Source organism: Anarrhichthys ocellatus, unplaced genomic scaffold (genome assembly GCF_004355925.1).
Source record: "Anarrhichthys ocellatus isolate YVR2014 unplaced genomic scaffold, GSC_Weel_1.0 scaffold33, whole genome shotgun sequence".
Taxonomy (NCBI): domain Eukaryota; kingdom Metazoa; phylum Chordata; class Actinopteri; order Perciformes; family Anarhichadidae; genus Anarrhichthys; species Anarrhichthys ocellatus.
In genome coordinates, this window is record NW_022280063.1 from 510,090 (window position 1) to 529,258 (window position 19,169).

At 43.4% G+C, this 19,169-nt stretch overlaps 1 protein-coding gene across 2 annotated transcripts in view; it reads right to left on the reverse strand.

The window, feature by feature from the left end:
* Positions 1-1,171: 1,171 nt before the first annotated feature.
* Positions 1,172-19,169, reverse strand: part of slc38a4 (solute carrier family 38 member 4) — a 32,051-nt gene continuing 14,053 nt past the window's right edge. For both annotated transcript variants that reach the window (XM_031865860.1, XM_031865861.1), the window contains exons 2-16: positions 18,071-18,329; positions 17,382-17,478; positions 16,855-16,970; positions 15,707-15,780; positions 15,300-15,392; positions 15,126-15,207; positions 14,949-15,031; positions 14,189-14,247; positions 12,999-13,247; positions 12,069-12,148; positions 11,824-11,924; positions 11,239-11,363; positions 5,659-5,803; positions 5,109-5,206; positions 1,172-4,913 (exon numbers count right to left, since the gene is read on the reverse strand). In XM_031865860.1, coding sequence (XP_031721720.1) covers positions 4,809-4,913; positions 5,109-5,206; positions 5,659-5,803; positions 11,239-11,363; positions 11,824-11,924; positions 12,069-12,148; positions 12,999-13,247; positions 14,189-14,247; positions 14,949-15,031; positions 15,126-15,207; positions 15,300-15,392; positions 15,707-15,780; positions 16,855-16,970; positions 17,382-17,478; positions 18,071-18,195 — 1,632 coding nt within the window. In that variant the 5' untranslated portion in view covers positions 18,196-18,329 and the 3' untranslated portion in view covers positions 1,172-4,808. The remainder of the gene's footprint in view (positions 4,914-5,108; positions 5,207-5,658; positions 5,804-11,238; positions 11,364-11,823; positions 11,925-12,068; positions 12,149-12,998; positions 13,248-14,188; positions 14,248-14,948; positions 15,032-15,125; positions 15,208-15,299; positions 15,393-15,706; positions 15,781-16,854; positions 16,971-17,381; positions 17,479-18,070; positions 18,330-19,169) is intronic.

Below are 19,169 nucleotides of genomic sequence, written 5' to 3' on the forward strand. Positions count from 1 at the left end.
ACACACACACACACACACACACACACACACACACACACACACACACATCAATAACATGCTCACACCTGCAGCCTCAGCCATATCATGTCTATCTAACCTTTGTTACACAACGCACTTTCTCATCTATCTTAATGAAACACTCTGGTGTCCACAACATGAGACCCAGATGAGCAGCATGTCCAAACGTCCTCAAAACACGTTGTACTTTGCGGTTAATGACCTGGATGACCATGACCTCAGCAGTTTGCACACCTCGTGTCTTTCCTTTGTGAACAGAAATATAAAAAGGTGTTACTTATATCTCAGTCTCTAAAAACAACAACTAGTGACTGCAGTCATGTAGTATCCATGCATGTAATAAAATGCTGAATTTGGTTCATAAAAACACATCACATGAAGAAATACTGAAGTAAAATACGAATACCTGTGCTTAAAGTCTTGAATATAGTACTGGACCCATAGAAATAGAATAAAAGTAAAACAGGCAATAAAAAGATCCAGTGACCACACCTTGCTAGCGGAACGGTACAAAATATTCTTTGATATTTCTTTCATGTAAATGATTTCCTAAAATCTAAACAAAAACAGGACAATAACACACCTTAGCTGCATTGCAAACTTCTGTTTGTATCTTGTCTCCTACCAACAGTCACAGTGGGTTACTTTGATTATTGATTTATGAACAGTATAAAAAAAATCCATTTGCTTAAAACATTTTTAAGGCTCTCTGGGTTCCTCCATATACTCAAGGCTACATGTCTGCAAAGAACAAGGTTACCTAACTCATTTCCCTGACCTCTTGTTTTGATCCTCTGGGAACATTACAAGCTGGTGTTGCATATCAGCAGTAGATGCTACCTAGACAGAAACAGGATAATCTATTTTATTTCTAGAGGCCTAACATCATCTGATCAGTGTGCCAGAAATATGGCTTTGGTTGTTAAATCCCGAGACGCCAATCTGTACAGAGACTTGTTATGTAAGCCCTGGTGTGATAAAAAAGCTTAATATAGAAAGTTATACACACATTCGAAATGAGACTTTTATAATGTTATGCCCATACCATCAATGCATTTCAACAATGTGTTATCTTGCTTACAATCCATCCTAGCTTTATTGTGAAGTACAATCTCTTCCAAAGTAAAGGCAAGAAAAATAGAAAAACACAAACTTTTTCATTTCACATTTTTATTGTTCATCATAATGATACAGCATCACTGATACAAAAAAAAACATCCCCTTTTGTTTGGGTAAAATTACAACTCTGTTCGGCTGGATCCACAGGAAGCAGAGACACTGTGAACACAAGCAGAAACATCGAGCCAGTGCTTCTCCACGGATAGAGGTCCATTTAAAAATAGGGCAGGTGGTTCTGTACAACTCCTTTCTGAACACTGTCACAATTAGATGGGGACTTGTCTGCTTTAATAGATCCACAAGACGACTTCTCATCTATGCCAGCACAAAAATACGGCAACATTGTACAGCTTGGCTCAATCATGCAAAAAGAGGTGAAGAGATTTTTCCAAAAGTGAGAAGAAATATTCATCCAGAACGAATACCTGAGATACTAAAGGAAGGGGTAGAGGTGTGGTGCTGGGATTGTTCTAGTAAAAACTTGTCGCATTTCGTCTTCTCTAAAATGAGCACTTTAAAAAAGACAAAACCTAACCTGAGGAAGAGACGAAGCTGTTGACCGCCGACGAGCAGAATATGCCACTGACGGCAGGAGGCTAATGAAGTGACAGCTAAACATTCATGAAGAATATAAAAGCAAGGGAACCAGATTTTCAAACTGGGAACAATCCATTATTGAACATTCATAGGGGTCCCGAAGGGGCTGCGTGGACCCTTTCGGTCATGAAGCTTGCTGATTTTAAGGCCGGTGGAAATCTCCAGTTCAAGTAATGTCACAGATATAAAACCGGGGCTGAAAAAGTTTTTCTATGATAGCGGTGATATACACCATAAACCACACTATGATAAGCCACTATGTATGAACTACTGTGTATAGGTGTCCAGATAGAGCTCTAGAGCTGTACAAACAAAGAATGAATAGCAGAAGAGCCACAAGCTCTTTCAAGAACCTTCCTGTAGTGTGCTCACGAAATACTTTGGATAATCCCGTCTTGCTTCTGTTAATTAAGTGATAATGCACTGTTTTTCGAACAAAATAATACTGCTCAACAATGGCTGTGATTTCAACCCAGTGTTGGTCAGCAGGAGCCAATCAGCAACAGGCACACATTGCCTTGTTTCTGAGGCTTCTGGGAAAAGCGTCTTTTGAAGTAGGCAACTGACTAATTTATCCTGATATGAGGAGTTAACAATAAAACATGAAAATGGATATATAGACCAGATTTTCTACAAATATACAAGCTTCAAATAAAACAAAACTACTGTTATACAGCAAGAGAAAAAACAAAAAAATCGAATACACGTTATATATATTTGTATACTAAAACAAACTGGATTGCAGAAGACATGTAAGGCAGAATCCCCCAACAACCCACTCACAATGAGTGTCAGTATACCATATAATAAAGATTATTTACAGAGCATATACAATTGTCCAAAAAGACCATGTTTGTAATCCAAAAACATGCACATAATACACTATTTCATTTGAAATATCAATTTGTTTCATGTTCATAGATCTGCAAAGGATCTATAATTGTTATCCACTTTGGCTGGATGTGTTGGTGACAGGTAACGGCTTTCAGAGACGAGGTGAAATGAGGTTTCGGTGTTGTTGTGAATGATTTTTTTACTAAAGGCACCAGTATTAGAAGTTCATTTGAGAACAATGCAAAGGCACAATTTTGAAAGAATGATCAATCATTGTTACAAGTTTGATCTGATTATTGATTATGTGTACAACAATGGAGTGAAAACTGAAATTATGTTACGACGTGATAATCGGTCCACTGAGATCAACAATGTAGCCTTGGTTTTGTCAGCAAAACAGATAAGTGAATTCATAGCTAAAAAAACACACTGTCAGAATTTTCTTGAAGAACTAAATTAAACGTTATCCATCAAAATGTTGTTTTTGAAATCATCTTTAAAGTTAATGTTAGGATTTTAGTAAAAAAAAATTGGATAAATTTCTGAGCTGGTTTTACAGTCTTGCACTTTAAAAATGACTCGCATCCTCTGCATGTATCAATACTTAAGCTAGCCCTGTTGCGTCATGAGTGTCATGATGTGTGTGATATTGTTCATGATATTGAAAAAAAAAAAAAGCTTATTCAATTGCTGCAGAGATTGACACTACTCTCATGTCAGTATGCTAAAGATGAACCCGTCACCTGAAGACCGTTAGCTAAGCCTCGCAAAAAGCCTGGAAGTGTGAGAAAACAGCTAGCCCGGTGGGGCTTGGCCCAAAGTGAAAATCCACTAAGCAGCACCTCTAAAGCTTTGTAATACAAACGTTATGTCGCATTAGTTAAATTTGTATGAAAACCATAATATAAAAAAAAACGTCAAGTTATCGTTCTACGGGGAGTTAGCAAACGGTCTTCATGCCAAGCTAATTGCCTGCTAGCTGTAACGTTGGCTTCATAATTAGCGTACGGACATCAGTGGTATTAATCTTTCTCGTCTAACTCACAGCAAAATATCTCAAAAAAATAAGGCGTCTCCTTACATTACATTTGGAGAGAGTAAGGGTTTTCTTTCAGAAGGCATGAGGATTGTATGGCACTACTTCAACATATTTCACTACAATCTTAGCTAGATTTTGAGTTGGCTCTTTCAAGTTTGGCTCTTTTCGTTGAATTTAATTCACTATTGAATTGTCCAATTGCAATTATGTAATCTGCATATTTAAAAAAAAAACGTATGGCCCTAGATGAAAGGCCGAATAAATGTTGGAAATGATCACTTAGCTTCATAAAACCTGGATGGAAAAGAGCCGTATAAAGCAAAGTATGATATTTAGTACAACCCTTTTTTAAGTCGACAAACTACATGATGTACATCTTGAAGGTTCAGATCCCTCGGTGACAGTAATACTGAGTGTGTATGAACCAGATCGACTTTAGTATGTGCATGTAGACTTTGGCAAAGCTTCTGATTTTTAACGTGTGGCAGAGCAGCAAAACAACTTTCCTGAATAAAAGTTGTACACGATTTAATTGCATTTCATAATTTACTATTTTTACCACTTTGAGATGAGCCGGAAATACGGGTGTAGATGTGTTTTCACCAAGCCTGTATGTGTGCGTATGTGTACAGTGTGCTAGCTCTACACACAAAGTGAAACGTAATGCTAGAAGTGCTCCTTGTTTTATGGAGGACGACACACTCCACCTCCGATTGTCTCCTTCAAGTACACAGAGGACTGAGGGACTCGCATTGTCTTTCCAGCCCTGCAAAAAACGCAGTTCACAGATCTGCTTCCGGTGAGGGCTGTACAGTATGTGTTTGTTCCTTCTCTTCATAGCTGCAAATATTAAGGAAGAGGACAATGATTTCACATTGTTGGTGGCACATTAAACCAGAGTCCTGTTTCCCCCTCTCTGGATTTTGATTCTCGGGTTTGTGCTGTCTAATCCAGAACTTTACAGCAACAACAATAAAAAAACAAAACCACTAAAAGAACTGATATCCCCCAGATATTCTCTGGGGGAGTACACTGTAGATGTCTTCACCCAGTGCAGCACATTATGTCTATTTGTTTATGATTGACGTTTGTGATTTGGAGAAGGGAAGGGAACCACTGATGAACCCCGTTCCCAGATGCTGGACCAGCTGAGGCTGGGTAGGGAACGGGGTGCACTGTTAAATGTGAATCTGAGGAGGGCTTAGTGGCCGCCGCTTGAGCCTGGGGGGTTGTGGACCCAATCGAGGACGATGAGCGACAGGCTGACAATCATGAAGATGACTCCCACGATGAGGAAGATGGTCGCCTGAGGGGAGAGAGACATGAAGAGAGCCATATTAAATGTGTGATCACGCACAGCGGAGCGGGTTGTTTTCTGACGAGTCACGTTTTGAAAGTTTTATCCGCCCCTCGGGGGAAAGAGTGAGAAAAATGATACATTGAGAAAGAGGTTGAGAGTGTGTACGTATGTGTGTGTGTGTGTGTGTGTCATCACACTTACTCCGATCTTCTGCGGGGAGCGGAACGGCACTGATTTTACCAGGCGGATGTAAAAGGCAGCAGGTAGGATGAAGATGAGCATAGTGGCTGCAGAGGAACCTGCAAAAAAAGAGCGAATTGTAGTTTTCAGACAATTGGTTTGCAACTTTTAAGTGTACAGGAAAACAATACATGTAAATCCCCACCATAAGTAATTCTAAATAAATAGAGAACTGGTCTTTTTAGCTATGAGACGTTGATGTGCGAAAACGCTGCCGCTTGACGTTAGGGAGACGTGTCTACATATTTGTAAGTTCCTGTGTTTCCGTGTGTTGGCAGCGAGAATGTGAGTGTTTAGATCCAGTAGTCACAAAGGACTCATGCGACTGCATAGCTGATATGACCCGACACTTTAAGCTTCTGTACTTCCAACATCTTTACTTAATAAAACGACCCCTGACCTGAAGTCGGGCCCGGAACGGCCTGACTCAATGTTATCATTCGTCAAATATATTCATTTTATTTAAAAAAAACAACAACTGTTACACAGATCCTGTCGTGTAAAGACTCACCGATGAAGCCAAAGATGTCCCTGATGGTGGGGACGAAGATGACCAACAAGTTGTTGAATGCCAGGATGGCGGCGGCGATCAGCATGTGGCGAATCCAGCTGAACTCTCGCCCGCTGAACAGCAGCGTGGTGATCGAGGAGCGGATCTGGGGTTGGGGGGGGAGGGCGAGAGAAACCACATAGTATTGATATTGAAGTCTCTAGCTTCATCATATGGATTCAGACAAAGCGGTTCATTTATGTCATAACAAAGTTGTATTAAGTTCACCAACAACTGACTGAGATCGGGGGAACGTGTAACTTTTGTGACTTCAAAGGTATCAGTCCAGCACTAAACCCAGCATTTTTACTTTTCTGTGTACAAACAACAGTCTGCACGTCTGCTGGCCTGTGCTCGAGGCTGATTCCCAAACTTGGCCACTGACTGAAGTGTGTCAAGTCCTACGAGGTAAGTGTGTGTGATCGTGTGTGTGTGTGTGTGTGTGTAACACAGAGAACCAGGAGAGATCCCAGCTAAGATGCCCGGCGCTGCTGAGCCACAGGGAGCTTTGTTCAAGCCTCCAGTTGGTGAAAGGTCGCGGGTATCAGGTGAAACCTGAGGCTCCTTCGGCTCACAGGCCACAGAGGGGGAAGGTTACAAGGGGCGGTGCTTACGCCGCTCATTGAAAAAGCCATGGGGGATTATCTCCCACGGCGTAATGGCAGCGCGGGATTGCATCAGCCGGCAGTGAGAGGAGGGCGGGATTGCCTGCAGGGGGGGAGGTGTGTCTTCACACGAAGCAGCTATTATCAATCGCAGTCGACTTTTTTTCTTTTTCTATCTTGCTTCCTCTTTTACTTGCTACTCCCAACATCAAGGGACATGAGGGCTCACCAGTCGCCATGACACCACATTTAATTACAGCTCTGGCCGACACTTTGTATGTGGAGAATGAAATAAGAGACGCAAATGGAGTTTAAGTGAAAGTAACTTTTGCATCGAGTTAACCTGAACAGGATGAAGCATGTGCATTCCAGAGCCACTGCTGGTGGAACACCACATGCCGTCTTTGTAACCTTTCAAGTCTGACTTAAAGCACAAGATTTACATCCAGTTAGTGTGGCACAGTGGGAAAAAATAAATCACATTAACTGGATTTTCTGCGCAGTCAGATTGAACCAGGTGACCTCCATCGTGACTGTGAGGAGGCATCGGGATGGCCTCTGCGCTTCACTGTTCACTCCCCCCAAAAAAAAGTGGGAGATATAGACAGTAATTTAACTGCATCCCTCCTCATATTCTACAAATGTGCCCCCTCCTCCCACCAGCTGTTGCATAATCAGGCCCGGCTTGGAAAACTAGCGCCTGGAAGCGGCATTTCTCTCCAAGGCCCCAAACTATTCAACACCTGGTGCAAAGCCTTTGTAGTTTACCGTGTGATGTTTGCACACTTTTCTAGCTCCTGACTCTTTACCTGTCAGAGGCCAGCACACACAGTAAGTGGACGGACTAGTTGTAGGCAGCCAAATTTAGCCAGCGACAACTGGGTTCAGCCAGTTAGCGACAAACCCGGGACTTAGATCGTAAGCTTGTTCTGCGAAAAGACGCGGATAACAACAAACCATGTGCTGCAAACACGGGTTATGTTAAGTCGAGATTCGTGCACGTATGTAAGTGCTCTAGTATTTTCAAAGTAAAAGCAGCAGACACTGTGTGACAGCGGTTAAATATAACATATTTCATGCTGGGCGGGAAATGAAACTACATGCATGAGCTATAATTGCCTCTGACTTTGAAGAAAAGAGCTTCAGTGCATGTGGACCAGTACACTTAGAAAGCGAGAAAACTCAAGACCGATTATTGATACCACTATTAACATTTCTAACTTCAATTGATGATAATTAAAGTTAGACCAATCCATCTTTATTGACGAGGAGGAGAAACAACAGTAAAAACCTGGCAACCCAAAATGTGTCATTATCCATGTTTATAATCCTGCAGACACCGGCAGATATGGCTAATGATTATAACTGATCTGCAAAGCATTAGTATTATAACTAAAGGTTAATAAAGTCTAGTTACACTCTACAAACCCTTTATAAAGGATGCATTACTTTAAAGAGGGACCGAAATGTCAAAAGAAGCTTTTAACAGCGTCCTTGGAAGGCAAACAGTTCTTTGGACTCGGCACAGAAAGATGACATCAGCACACTGATAAAAAGTTGAATTGTCCAAATGCCAGTCACATCTTTAAGCTAACGCAGGGATAAACACAGCAAACGGTGGGTTGAGTAATGCTGCTAATAGCACGCAAGCTAGTTGTTACTAGCTAATTAACACGCAATACTTTTATCGCAGTGTTTGAAATGGTGATGTCCTTACTGCGTTATGGTTATGTGCGTGAAAACCAAAGATAGTTTTTTAAAAATGTAAGATTAAATGAAATAAAAGTAAAATATAAAATGTCCACCGACCAGACAGAAAAGGTTTAGCAAGATTAGCTAACCGCAAATATTCAAGACTAAAAAGTAAAAAGTAAGTAAGGGAGAAACCAGCTAACTTCAGAGACAAGCGCTGAGACTGAAATGTTACTACGTGGCGGTGGGACACAAAGGTGACGGTGGTGCTGTTAATCGGCTCGTTTGCAGCCGTCTCCCATGGTTTCATTCGCCAGCTGGAGCCTGAGAACTGGGGCATGTTTGACTCCACATAAAGCCCTTTCATTATGTACTGGATCCTGGCAAAGCCCTGTGCGATCTGGCCTCTGTTAGCATCTGTCCTTCACGTGACTACACACACACACACACACACACACACACACACACACACACACACACACACACAAACACACACACACACGCACACGCCTCAACATATATCTCCAAACTTACACTTCCCCATACACACACACACCAAGTCTCCCCTCTCTCACAGAAAACTTCCCCACTGGAGCCAAGGACAGCAGCAGACAAAGCGAATGTTAATCTCTCTAGCTGAAGGTAGGCAGCATTTCCATTGCGAAATGAAGGTCAGTAGGATTCAAGGCGAGATTCTCAAATGTCAAACGGAAAGTTGGCAAAGGGGCGACGGTGCGATCGAGTAGTTCTTTTGATCCGAGGCCTCGCGCACGTCCAAGGTCGCCAATTTCTCCGACCACGTTACAGCAACGGCGTTTAATTCAGTGCAAGGATAGCGACGGTCGGTAAACTGAACATTCCCGACTCTGCGTATTTCTAATCAGAAATTCGTGCAGAAAATCAACTTTATTGCACTTCATTAACAGCATTAGCTAAGGTCGGCCATTTCACTTTACTGTGTCTCAATACTGACACCTTCTTTAAGAGGAATCCATGCAGGTAAAAACACGCCCAAACCAGTTTTTACCACAACATATTTGTATGACATTTTCTTCTTCTGTTGTTCCTGTTGTAAGTGGCTGCAGGGGGGACAGGAACGGCTCACCCTGGCTGCGTTTCTGCCTCTCTCTTTCTCTAATCGACATGCACCGAGGCTGTTTTGCCGCATCCAATTTCAGTCTTGTGTTTCTCCGTCCTTATAGAATGTTTATCTCCTCTGTTGTCTCAGTCCTCCCCCCCCTCCCTCTCCCCCTTCTGCATTCCAATTACATTTTAAATGTATTCATTGTGAGCGCCAGTCGCAATCAAGCTTCCACTTTCTAGCGCCCGTGAATAAGTTGGCACCAGAAAAAGGAGCAGACAGACACATGCATGTAATTGCATGTTTGCAGTTAACCAGACAAACTATGGGTTTGCCTTTTTGTTTTTTTCTGAGAAAGTATCATGTGGGAGAATATCAAGAAGGCCCAAATATTAGTTCTGTTTTGAAAGAGTTATTCTTTTTAACTTTCATACCATATTGCTGTTAAATTCATAGAGGTGTGGCCTATTTCACGTAAATGTTTAGAACACTTGAACACACTGTGAAATTGGAACCACATATGAAAACTGGGCAATCCTGTATAATTTTGGTAGATTTCCATATATACAAAATTAAAAAGGGACACATCTTGCAAAATTCATCCTTGTGCAAGTCTCTAATATTCCTGGATGGAATTGAGGTATTCTTCCACAGCCACCAGCAGACAGTCACTAGATTGTTCCTCACTATCTGTGAGTCAGATCCACATGCAGATTTCTGTCAGTTCTATTTGTATTTAGAGGCTTGTGCAGCACCGGCTGTGGTTTGTGATTCCGTTCCGCACCCCCGTGATGCCGGCTCACCCCCTGTCTCACTGGCTCCGCCTCTCTATCTCCCTGAAGAGTGAGGGTTTTTCCACTGTCCACCCTGAGCCTGTAAACTTCCACTGCGGAGAGAGGGCGATCCTCTCTCACCCCCCACCCCCCCACCACAATACTGAAATTACAGCAGTATCTGCGGCGAGTGTGTATGTGTTAGTTGGGGGGGATATGGGGGGAGGGGGGACGGGAGCATCAGCTATATGGCTAAATCGAACAGAATGTGTGTGTTTTAGATACAAGACAGTGAATATCAAGGCGCTCAGATAAGTGTGCATATTTATAATCTGTAACTATCAATGTGTGTGTGTGTGCTGTGTCCAGCCATAACATGCAGTCATTGCTGCATCATTCTCTGTCAGCACTTTCTTGTGACTGAATGTCAACGACTTTGCTGCCCCCCGGTGGCCGCCTTCTGCTCCTGCAGCCACTTCAGAAATGATTGACAAATTAGCAGATGTCTGTTATGTCTTGATATAAATCTGTTTGTGTGTGTGTGCGTGTGTGTGCGTGTGTGTGAATGGAAGCTAAAACAGGGCATGCAAGTTTCGTCTGGCCAGAGGCCATTTTTGTGCTCCTTATGTCAGACAAGAGCCAAGCTAAAATTAGCCCGTGCACATATATGGGGCGAGAAAGAAGAGGAGTGTGCATACGTATGTGTAAATGAATGTGACTGGGAGGACAAGTCGGTAACCTTTGACCCCAGCTTGAGAGAAAATGGGGAAACAGACAAAAAAACAAAAAAATAAAAGGTAAAAGAGGCTTTACTGTTAAGATCTCTAAGTGTGCCTCGGTGTAATTGAGAGGCGTGGCCTTTTTTCGACCTCAGCCTGCGTGCTCTGGGATCTGAGATGACGACACAGGTCGAGTGCCAAACCGAACAGCGTGTCCTTTTTTTCTTTTCTTACCGAACTGCCAGGAAAAAGAAACCCAGCTGCGTACCAGAAAACGACTGCAAAAAAGCGAAGACAAAACACAGTCTGTGTGCAGAATGACCCAAAGTGGCAGTAATGTGCTCCTGAATAAATGGTTTAACAAGAAGCTGGTTGGCGTCAGTTGGGCCGTGGCGGCCAGATACCTAATTACTAGGGTGGTGTATGTTTGTGTGTGTCGGCACAGCATGTTCTTGCACTCTGACGTGAATCAAAATATAACAGCTGTTCGATTCAACAATGTTGAGAGAGATGAGAGAGGAAAAAGACGCTGTGAGGCTAATTATTTTGCTTTCCCGACCTAACTACTGCTACACCCCCCCCATCTTCTCCTCCGAGAAAACCGGCAACACAAACTTATAAGGCTCTTTAAGAGACAACAAGAGTGTGTGTTTGTGTGAGATGTTACTCACAGGGAACAACACGATGGGGACAGTCAGAGTGACGGCAGTGAGGACAGCCAAACGCACCAGCAGCAACATGGTGTCAAACTTATACACCTTGGTGAAGGTGTGGAGTAACTCCGCCTCCACTTTTTCTGTGTTGGAGGAGAGACAAAGGAAAAATGTAACACTTGGTGAACAAAAGGAGATAGAAGCAAAAGTTCAAATATTAGTGTCAATGTCAAATCTCCAGAATCTATTCCATTACAACTAAAGTAAGCAAAATAATTATCTTTGTGTCCACTTTTCTCTTGCCACTCTTATAATGACAGCACAGCCCCCAGTGGACAACAAGGAACAGCAGTGCATTTTATTGAAACATTTGAAATAATGACTTCTCTGCAATTTTCATACTTTATTAAGTCACCTAGTTGGCCGGATCCGACCCTTTGGTGGTCCGGTTCCGGCCTTTGTTTGACACCCCTGGTCTAGAATAAAGCACTGGTACCATTTAACTATCTGTCTGTTTGTGCCTTTTGCACAGAACTGACTACAGTGTACTTTGCAGAATAACACCCAAAGTACACTGCTGCTTTTGTGTTTGGTTGCCCTTACCGTAAAAGGTGAGGTAGCCAAACAGTGCTGACAGCATGTACATGATGAGCATAGTCAGGATGGACAGGTTGGAGACATTCTGCATCTTTTTACGGCTGCGACTGTGGAAGCAACACAGGCATTCAGAGAGGTCACATCGCGTCTAAAAGCTATAGGGTCGAGACTTGCAGTACAGAGAATCTTGGAAAATGACATGCAGATTGAGCTTTTTCTCAACTTCAAAATAAAAGACTGCTCTCACTTACTCTTTAAGCTCACTGTAGATGGGCAGGACCTCAGGGTGGCAGACAAAGGCGAAGGCCAGGATGGGCACCGTGTATGCCGTCTGGGAAGAAAAAAAATACGCAGAAAAAAGGTTTATATGATGTCATTCTTCCAGTATGTAGCTGTTGGAAAGAAACGCCTAACAATGGATAGCGCTGTTTTTTCACAGCGCAGAGGACACTGTTCCCTTTAAAACCCTTAAAAAAACCTTTATCCTGTGCCTGAACGCCTAAAACTACATCTGGCATGTGATTAAAGGCCCCAAAAATAGCACAAAACAAGATGAGTACCTGCTTTGGTTGTCATCTCGTCAAAGACGGTAAAATTACAGCTTCCCCTGCTAAACAATGTGGAAATCAAAACCTCTGTGAGTTACGTTAGCACAGCTAACCCCATGAGAACATAATGCTACATGTCATATTCCTATCCTGATTTATGATCAATTGGGCCCAGACACAAATCCCTAAACACACACACACACACAAAAATGACAAAACCCCACCTTTTTCCAAACATATCTTGGCTTATTGTTGGTATTCTGCTTCTGTTGGACTTGGTTGTAAGATGTGTGTAAGCCCAAATGTCTCGAATAGTTTTAGACAAACGTAGAGTATTCATGTGGATGAACAATGAACAACCTTCTCCCCATTTAACAGCTCACCTTAGAAAAGGAGACTTAATCCTGCCATTGCATTCACTGATTCAAATGGTAAACTTAACCAACGAAGGAGCCATTGCGTAAATTGACACACCTTCACAAAACACTCTGGGGCTGCACTTCAAGAGTCGCACCCTTTTAACCTTCTGCCATTGAGATTTAAAAAGAGCTCATGTACACACAACACTGCAAGTTGGACAAAGGTTTCTGTGCTAGCGCTACAGGCTAACCTGTGGGCTACCGCCGGCCTCACCTGTGAGTTGAAGACAAAGTATTTGGGCGTGCACATCTCCTCGTCGTCTGGGTGGGGAGCCACGTGGACGCCGGTGGAGGAGTGAGCGTCGTGGCTGCCGAGCACCACCGGGGAGACGTCAGAGTGGGAGAAATCCATATGCGCCGTGCGGTTCAGCCCCGGCATGTCCGAGGCGTTCATGCTGAGGTTGGCCGAGTGGTGGTAAAAGAAGGGAAGAGGGCAGGGCAGCTGGGTCTTCTTGTAGATCATCTGGGAAAGAACAATATGAAGTCACGAATGGTGCACTTAAAACAAAATAAAATGACACCTCACAAGAGTTAGCTTTGTGGCGGTAGCGTATTTGCTAGCTCTACATTTACAGTCACAGGTTTGTAAACGGGGCACTCAGACAGTGTACCACACCCTGTGGTGGCCATATTGGACTGGGTCAAATGACAGCTAGTTAGCAAGTTAACAATCGTCGTTGAAACTGCATTTACTGATTTTCTTTTTTGGGGCAATTTGGGGGAAGCAGAAACAAGCTGTGAACACACAACAGCGACCCCTTTCACATACACGTAGTCATTGCATCCATTCCTAAAATCACAAAAAGAGCAGCTTTAATACATCTTATTAGCAGATGTGCTGTAGACAAATGCCTGGTCTGCCTTTAAGAGTAGCTAACCCATTTGTGCTAGCAAATTCAATTTTAAAGTCTTTTCTAGGCCTAAGCACAAATCTGATGACATTTTCAAAACCGGTCGAACCGTTTGGCTGAGAAGAGAGTTTTCTTATCATACTATATTTAGCTATTGGACTGGATTTCCACTGTAACAACTAAATATACTGTATATAAAAACTGTGTTACAACTAAAGTAATTCTAGTGCAGTAACAGATATTCCGAAGCTCAACTTCGGGCACATGGAAGGACTGTTTTATAAATATATTTTATTATATTGCAGGACAAAAACGGTAGTCCCATGTGCTCAAAGTCTAAATAGAGTCTGGTAATGACTGTATCTCATAAACTACAAGGAGCACAATCAAGTAGTTGGTATCCATGGACTCCTAACAAGAATGTTAAAGATGCACACATATGCAGTGTAAAAAACAAACAACAAAAAGTCCTGACTTCGACTAGCGATAAAAGTGCGAATTTTCATGTGATCTAAAAAAAAGTCAAAGTTGTGCTGTACTGTGTTGAACTTACCACACACAGGAAGAAGATCATGCAGCAGAGCGAGAAGCCGCTGGTGTAGCCCAGGTAGCCTGTAGAGCAGAAAGCACCGGGGAGACGACGGCACCAGTTACTCATGTAATACTGTGCAACAGTTTGCTATTCGTACGCTGCCACCTCTCCTCATCTGTTCTGCTCTAACACCAATTCTCAGACGTGGGTCACACATCCCGTTCTAAGTTGTGACCCACGTCCTCAAATAACATCGATCTGATACGAGCGGCAGTTCGGATGTGAGTGAAGCCTTTAGGGTTCGGACAGAACGGTGACCAAACCCTAATACCCAGGAATGCAAATCTAACGAATGCGCACTCCGGAATCCTAACTTCTTTTGCCATTTGTTCATTAAACATTCGACACATGGCTTTGATGCTTTTTGCGTCTTTATGTCTAACTGTTTTAATTACATAACCTGTGTATTGGGCTTAGTGTGCAGAATCCTGGAGCTGAGCCAGTTGAGGCGGATCTGACTCTCGCGTTCGTTCATAAATCACATCTGGGCGGCGGAGCTGACTGCAGGCTTAATGGCAGTGTTGCGTTACTGTAACTCCCAACTGCGAGTGCTGACTAAGGGCTCCACTATAGTGTTGCATTACTAGGTGGTTACAGACAGCTGCAGGAACGTAGATCCCGCCTTTTAGAAGTCAGTGGCAGTATTGTAAAGTATCTGAATTACAGAGCATGTGGCAAAATAGTTGAATATACAATTCAATTGTGCAAAGTGAGTCCTTACCCAGATTTTTGAGCAGAGACAAGGGCAGAATGATTCCTATCGACACGAACACCACCAGGTAGTTCCCGTTCAGGTACCACTCACTGCAAGCACAGCACATGAGCTTAAAAGGAGCTCAGGGTCTCGACTGTACACACTGCACACATTGAATCTCCACACACACACACACACACTCACCCAGAGATTTCCTCCAAACCCAGAAAGGCGCGTATCACTTCGGGCAGCTCGTACTTCACAATGAAGAGGTAGCTGGACATGGCTGCAGGACATGACGGAGAGCGCTTAGGATTTCAAACAGTACACTCACACATAGCTTTCGCAAATCAAGCCGCCGAAATTCACTGCCTATACCTCCAATATTCTGCATGATGATGGATCCAAACGCTGCGATTTTCCCAGGCCAACCGAATGCTCTCTCTCCCAGCTTCTCATAGATGAGGGATCCTGTCATGACGGAGAAGTTTAATTAGTCATGGAGAACACTTCAGGCATCGCCACAGAAGCAGAGACAATGGGAGTAACAGGAAGTACAGATCAGGTGTAGTTTATGCTGTCACTTCTGCTGTCCTTACTCAGTTCAGTCAAAGACATTGTTCCATTTGAATAACTTTTAGAGGCCCGTAGAGGTGAAAGCATTGGACTTAAAACAGTAATTTACAAAAAAAAAGCAGCAAAGATTAGAGAAAAGTCTGAAGAATGACCATGATTTTGTACAGCAGGATTTGGTGATCAATCTGAAGCTGACTTAAAGTACCCACCTCCTTCTTTAGCTGTCATAAGGAGCAGATGCACAGAATATAAGGAGAGGATGGCCACACCGATGAGGAGGATTCTGCACAGAGAGGGAAAGCAAATGTCCGCCATTAGTGCCAAATTTAAACATTCAAACGTGCATGAAGTCAGCTTTGGTATCTTGAAGGAAGAGAAAAGTCCACAGGGTGGAGACGGTCTTTGTGCTGGTGGTGCGGAAAAATGTATGCGTTACCTCTACTGACAGAAGATGGCAGGAGTTCATTATAATTCCCTGTTCTATCATTTCTCAGCAGCTATGGCAATATTTCTCCACGGCATTGACACTGAGCTTCAGCTCATGAAGCGGCCAGGCAGCAGGGGCATGGATAACGAACAGAGGGGTGCTGCATGGGTGGGATTGAGGGGTGTAGAGTGACAGCGGGGTGTCGGATGCTGGAGGGCACCCATGGGTGCTAATAACGCATGTGCACGGGGCAGACGGAGCTGGCAGAGGAACTGAAGGCACAGGGTGCAGGAGTTCAAACGTTTGCAGAGCTGCTCTGTATTTTAGGTGGTGATTTTAATTTACATGTGTTTTGCTTCAGCTAGCTCCAGACCCTGCGCCAGGAAAAGCTCCAAAGTGTGTGTTGAGGAAATATGGCCCTTAAATTTAAACACATTCAATTTGGATTCATTCAATGACAGGCAGTGATGGGTGAGGGTAAGCCAAATATTTCATTACAGCTGACGAACAGAGGGGGGCTGCACAATCTGACATCCAACACACATCTTTACAGCCAAGTTCATTTATTTGGGACGGTGGTCCTTTTTTAACGATCAGAAGTGACCCTTATGCCAAGGCTGAGAACCCTTTCTACAAATTACACAGTTTTGTCTGAAAAGTATGGTTCCCGGTAGAGTCCTGCATTTAACAAAAACTCCAGTCCTGGCCCTGGCTCGCTGTGTTTAAGGCCGAGCCCGAGCACAGCCCGACAATGTCTGCAATTTTATAATTAAGGATGGCTGTGCAACTGAAAGCAGTGTTAATTAACTACGCCGCCTGTAGATTGTTTCAGGGCTTTCATTCCGGATTTTAAGAAGACGTTGTCAACAATTGTGAGGCATAAGGAACGACATGTCAAAAAACGGGAAAGCGTCGGAAGGCGGTACTCACGAAAAGAGCAAGATGCCGGTGTTTGCCATGGCGTAGGACAGGCCCAGGATGCCACTGCCCATGATGGCGTTGCTCAAGTTGAACACGGACATCCCGAAGGAGGTGTGGCCGGGATGCTGCTCGGAGAGAAGAGAAAGAAGGAAGAAAGAGAGAGATATGTGTGTGAGGAAAACACAATTAACAGCGGAGTAAAGTCTGCCTTTGAAAATAACCCACGAGGACAAACACACCCTCTCGTTCTTCTACGCTGTTGCTACCAGTTCCTCAGTGCGAGTTATTAACTTTCATTGACTGGACCCATTCTCCCTCAACTCGTAACTGCCAACATTTCCCAGAATGCTCTTTTATGTCCAGTACGCTCTCATCAAAATCTAAATTGTAATGTGAGAGTGTGAGTGGTTGCAGAGCACCTATTTGTGGTTTGCTAACATACTGTCATACCAGCTTCTAGTGACCTTCATGGCTGCTCGCACAGTGACTAACAAGCTCCATCATGTGGCAGGGCTGCCTTTCAATGAACTACTTACATATTCTTCATGGTACTCCTCATATTTCTTCTTCTTCATCAGCCCATTTGACAGGAACTTCTGGCTTTCTCCGTCCTCATTGTCGTCCATAAACTGACTGCAGGGACCAATAAAAGCAAGACGAAGGAAAGAAATGAACACATGCATACACAGTATTTTTTATTATGTCATGTACAAATCCTGTAGACTTTGTGTTGTGTTCAAGAGCAAACAGAAGAACTGTTTTGATCAGTTGACCTCATGTCAGAGCTGGTTTTAAAGCTTGGTGTGTTAATGCTTGATTTACTTTGAGAGTGTAAAAATGAAAACCTTGCCATCTCACACCTTGTCAATCAACACTGTTAGGTCACTCTGAGCAGCTGCCGTAAATGCCGCTCTAATAACTTAATTACAGCTTGGGTGGGTTAACATTAAAGCAACTAGCAACTAGGAATTTGGAGATCGTGAGCACATTTGAAGCAGTAAACTGGTTTCAGTAATAAAAACTGTGCAGAAATCATGCTTTTACTGCAGAAACCATGCTGGTTTCATTGGGTTTCTCTCAACCCCTCATGTCAGCCACAGAAGCAGAGTTTCTAGTTTACACAATGTTTAAGAATAAATGTCACACCCAAATTGAGTTGTTCAACAAACTCAGTAACAGAGCTGCACGGTCAAATCACTGCTCGTTGGACGTCACGGTTGCTGACCTGTCGGTGGTACCCTTCTCAGAGTCGATGGGCTCCGTGTAGCAGTCATCCAGGCTGCCGGTGCTGTCGTCATCACCCTCGGTGGAGACTTTCCTCAGCTCCATGCGATCCACTGATCCCGGCATAGTGGCGTGCAGCGGTGGCGAGAGGCGGAGAACAGCAGTTTTCTTTTTTCGGATTTCAGGTTTTACAGTTCACAAGGAGGCGATGTGCTTCTTTCTCAACCTTTGCGAGACCTCTGCTAGATGGAAAAAATCACCTAGAAAAAAACGAAACAACAGGAAACATTAGGGGATAGTGACTAAGACGGTTTTAAAAGTTTCTGTTCACATCTTAAACAACAGTGGCTACTGGCACAAGTCTTGAACAATCACTGGCACTTAAGTTCACTCCAGGAGTGGCCACTTTCAGCTGATAACGGGCATGCGGATGCAGGTATTCATGGCTTCATCATCCTCAACATGGGGCCTTTTGGCCTTGAATGAAGAACACTTTTGAGTGAAATGGGGCCCGCTACCTTGCAAATTAGTCCATCTCGTTTCCTGGAACTGAGGGACTGTTTGTTACGTTAGCGCGGTGAGGAAAGCTGTGACATGATGCAAGCTTAGCGCCTCATGCAGCTTCACCAACACCGGCTGATGTCCTGCCAGCTTTATGGCTCTTTCCATTGATTTGGGGAATATATTTTGTTTACAATGACTGTTTGTAAAATACAAGTAATAAAATAGGAATCTCTTCTGTCTTTAGGAAGACATTACAATGCTGACGTATGTAGAGAGTACCGGCTGGAGCTAAATCAACAAACCCTGAAACATGGTCATAGATGCAATAAATTCAAGAGGCCACCTGACCGCCACCATCAACAGAAAGCGTGTTCATGTACGTGCTGGTTTACTCAGCCTCACCCACTATCATTAAAGAAAAAAAAGCCGACAGCACACATTTTCTGTCAGTAGCATTCATTGAGTTATGTAAGGACAGAAAAAAGACAGACAACAAAGCCTGTATGATTTGTTCATGCTCCCAACAAGCCAAATTATTTACAGTGCTGTTGGTCACTCACACAAAGAGCTCTTTGATTGGGTAGAGGGAAAGATCC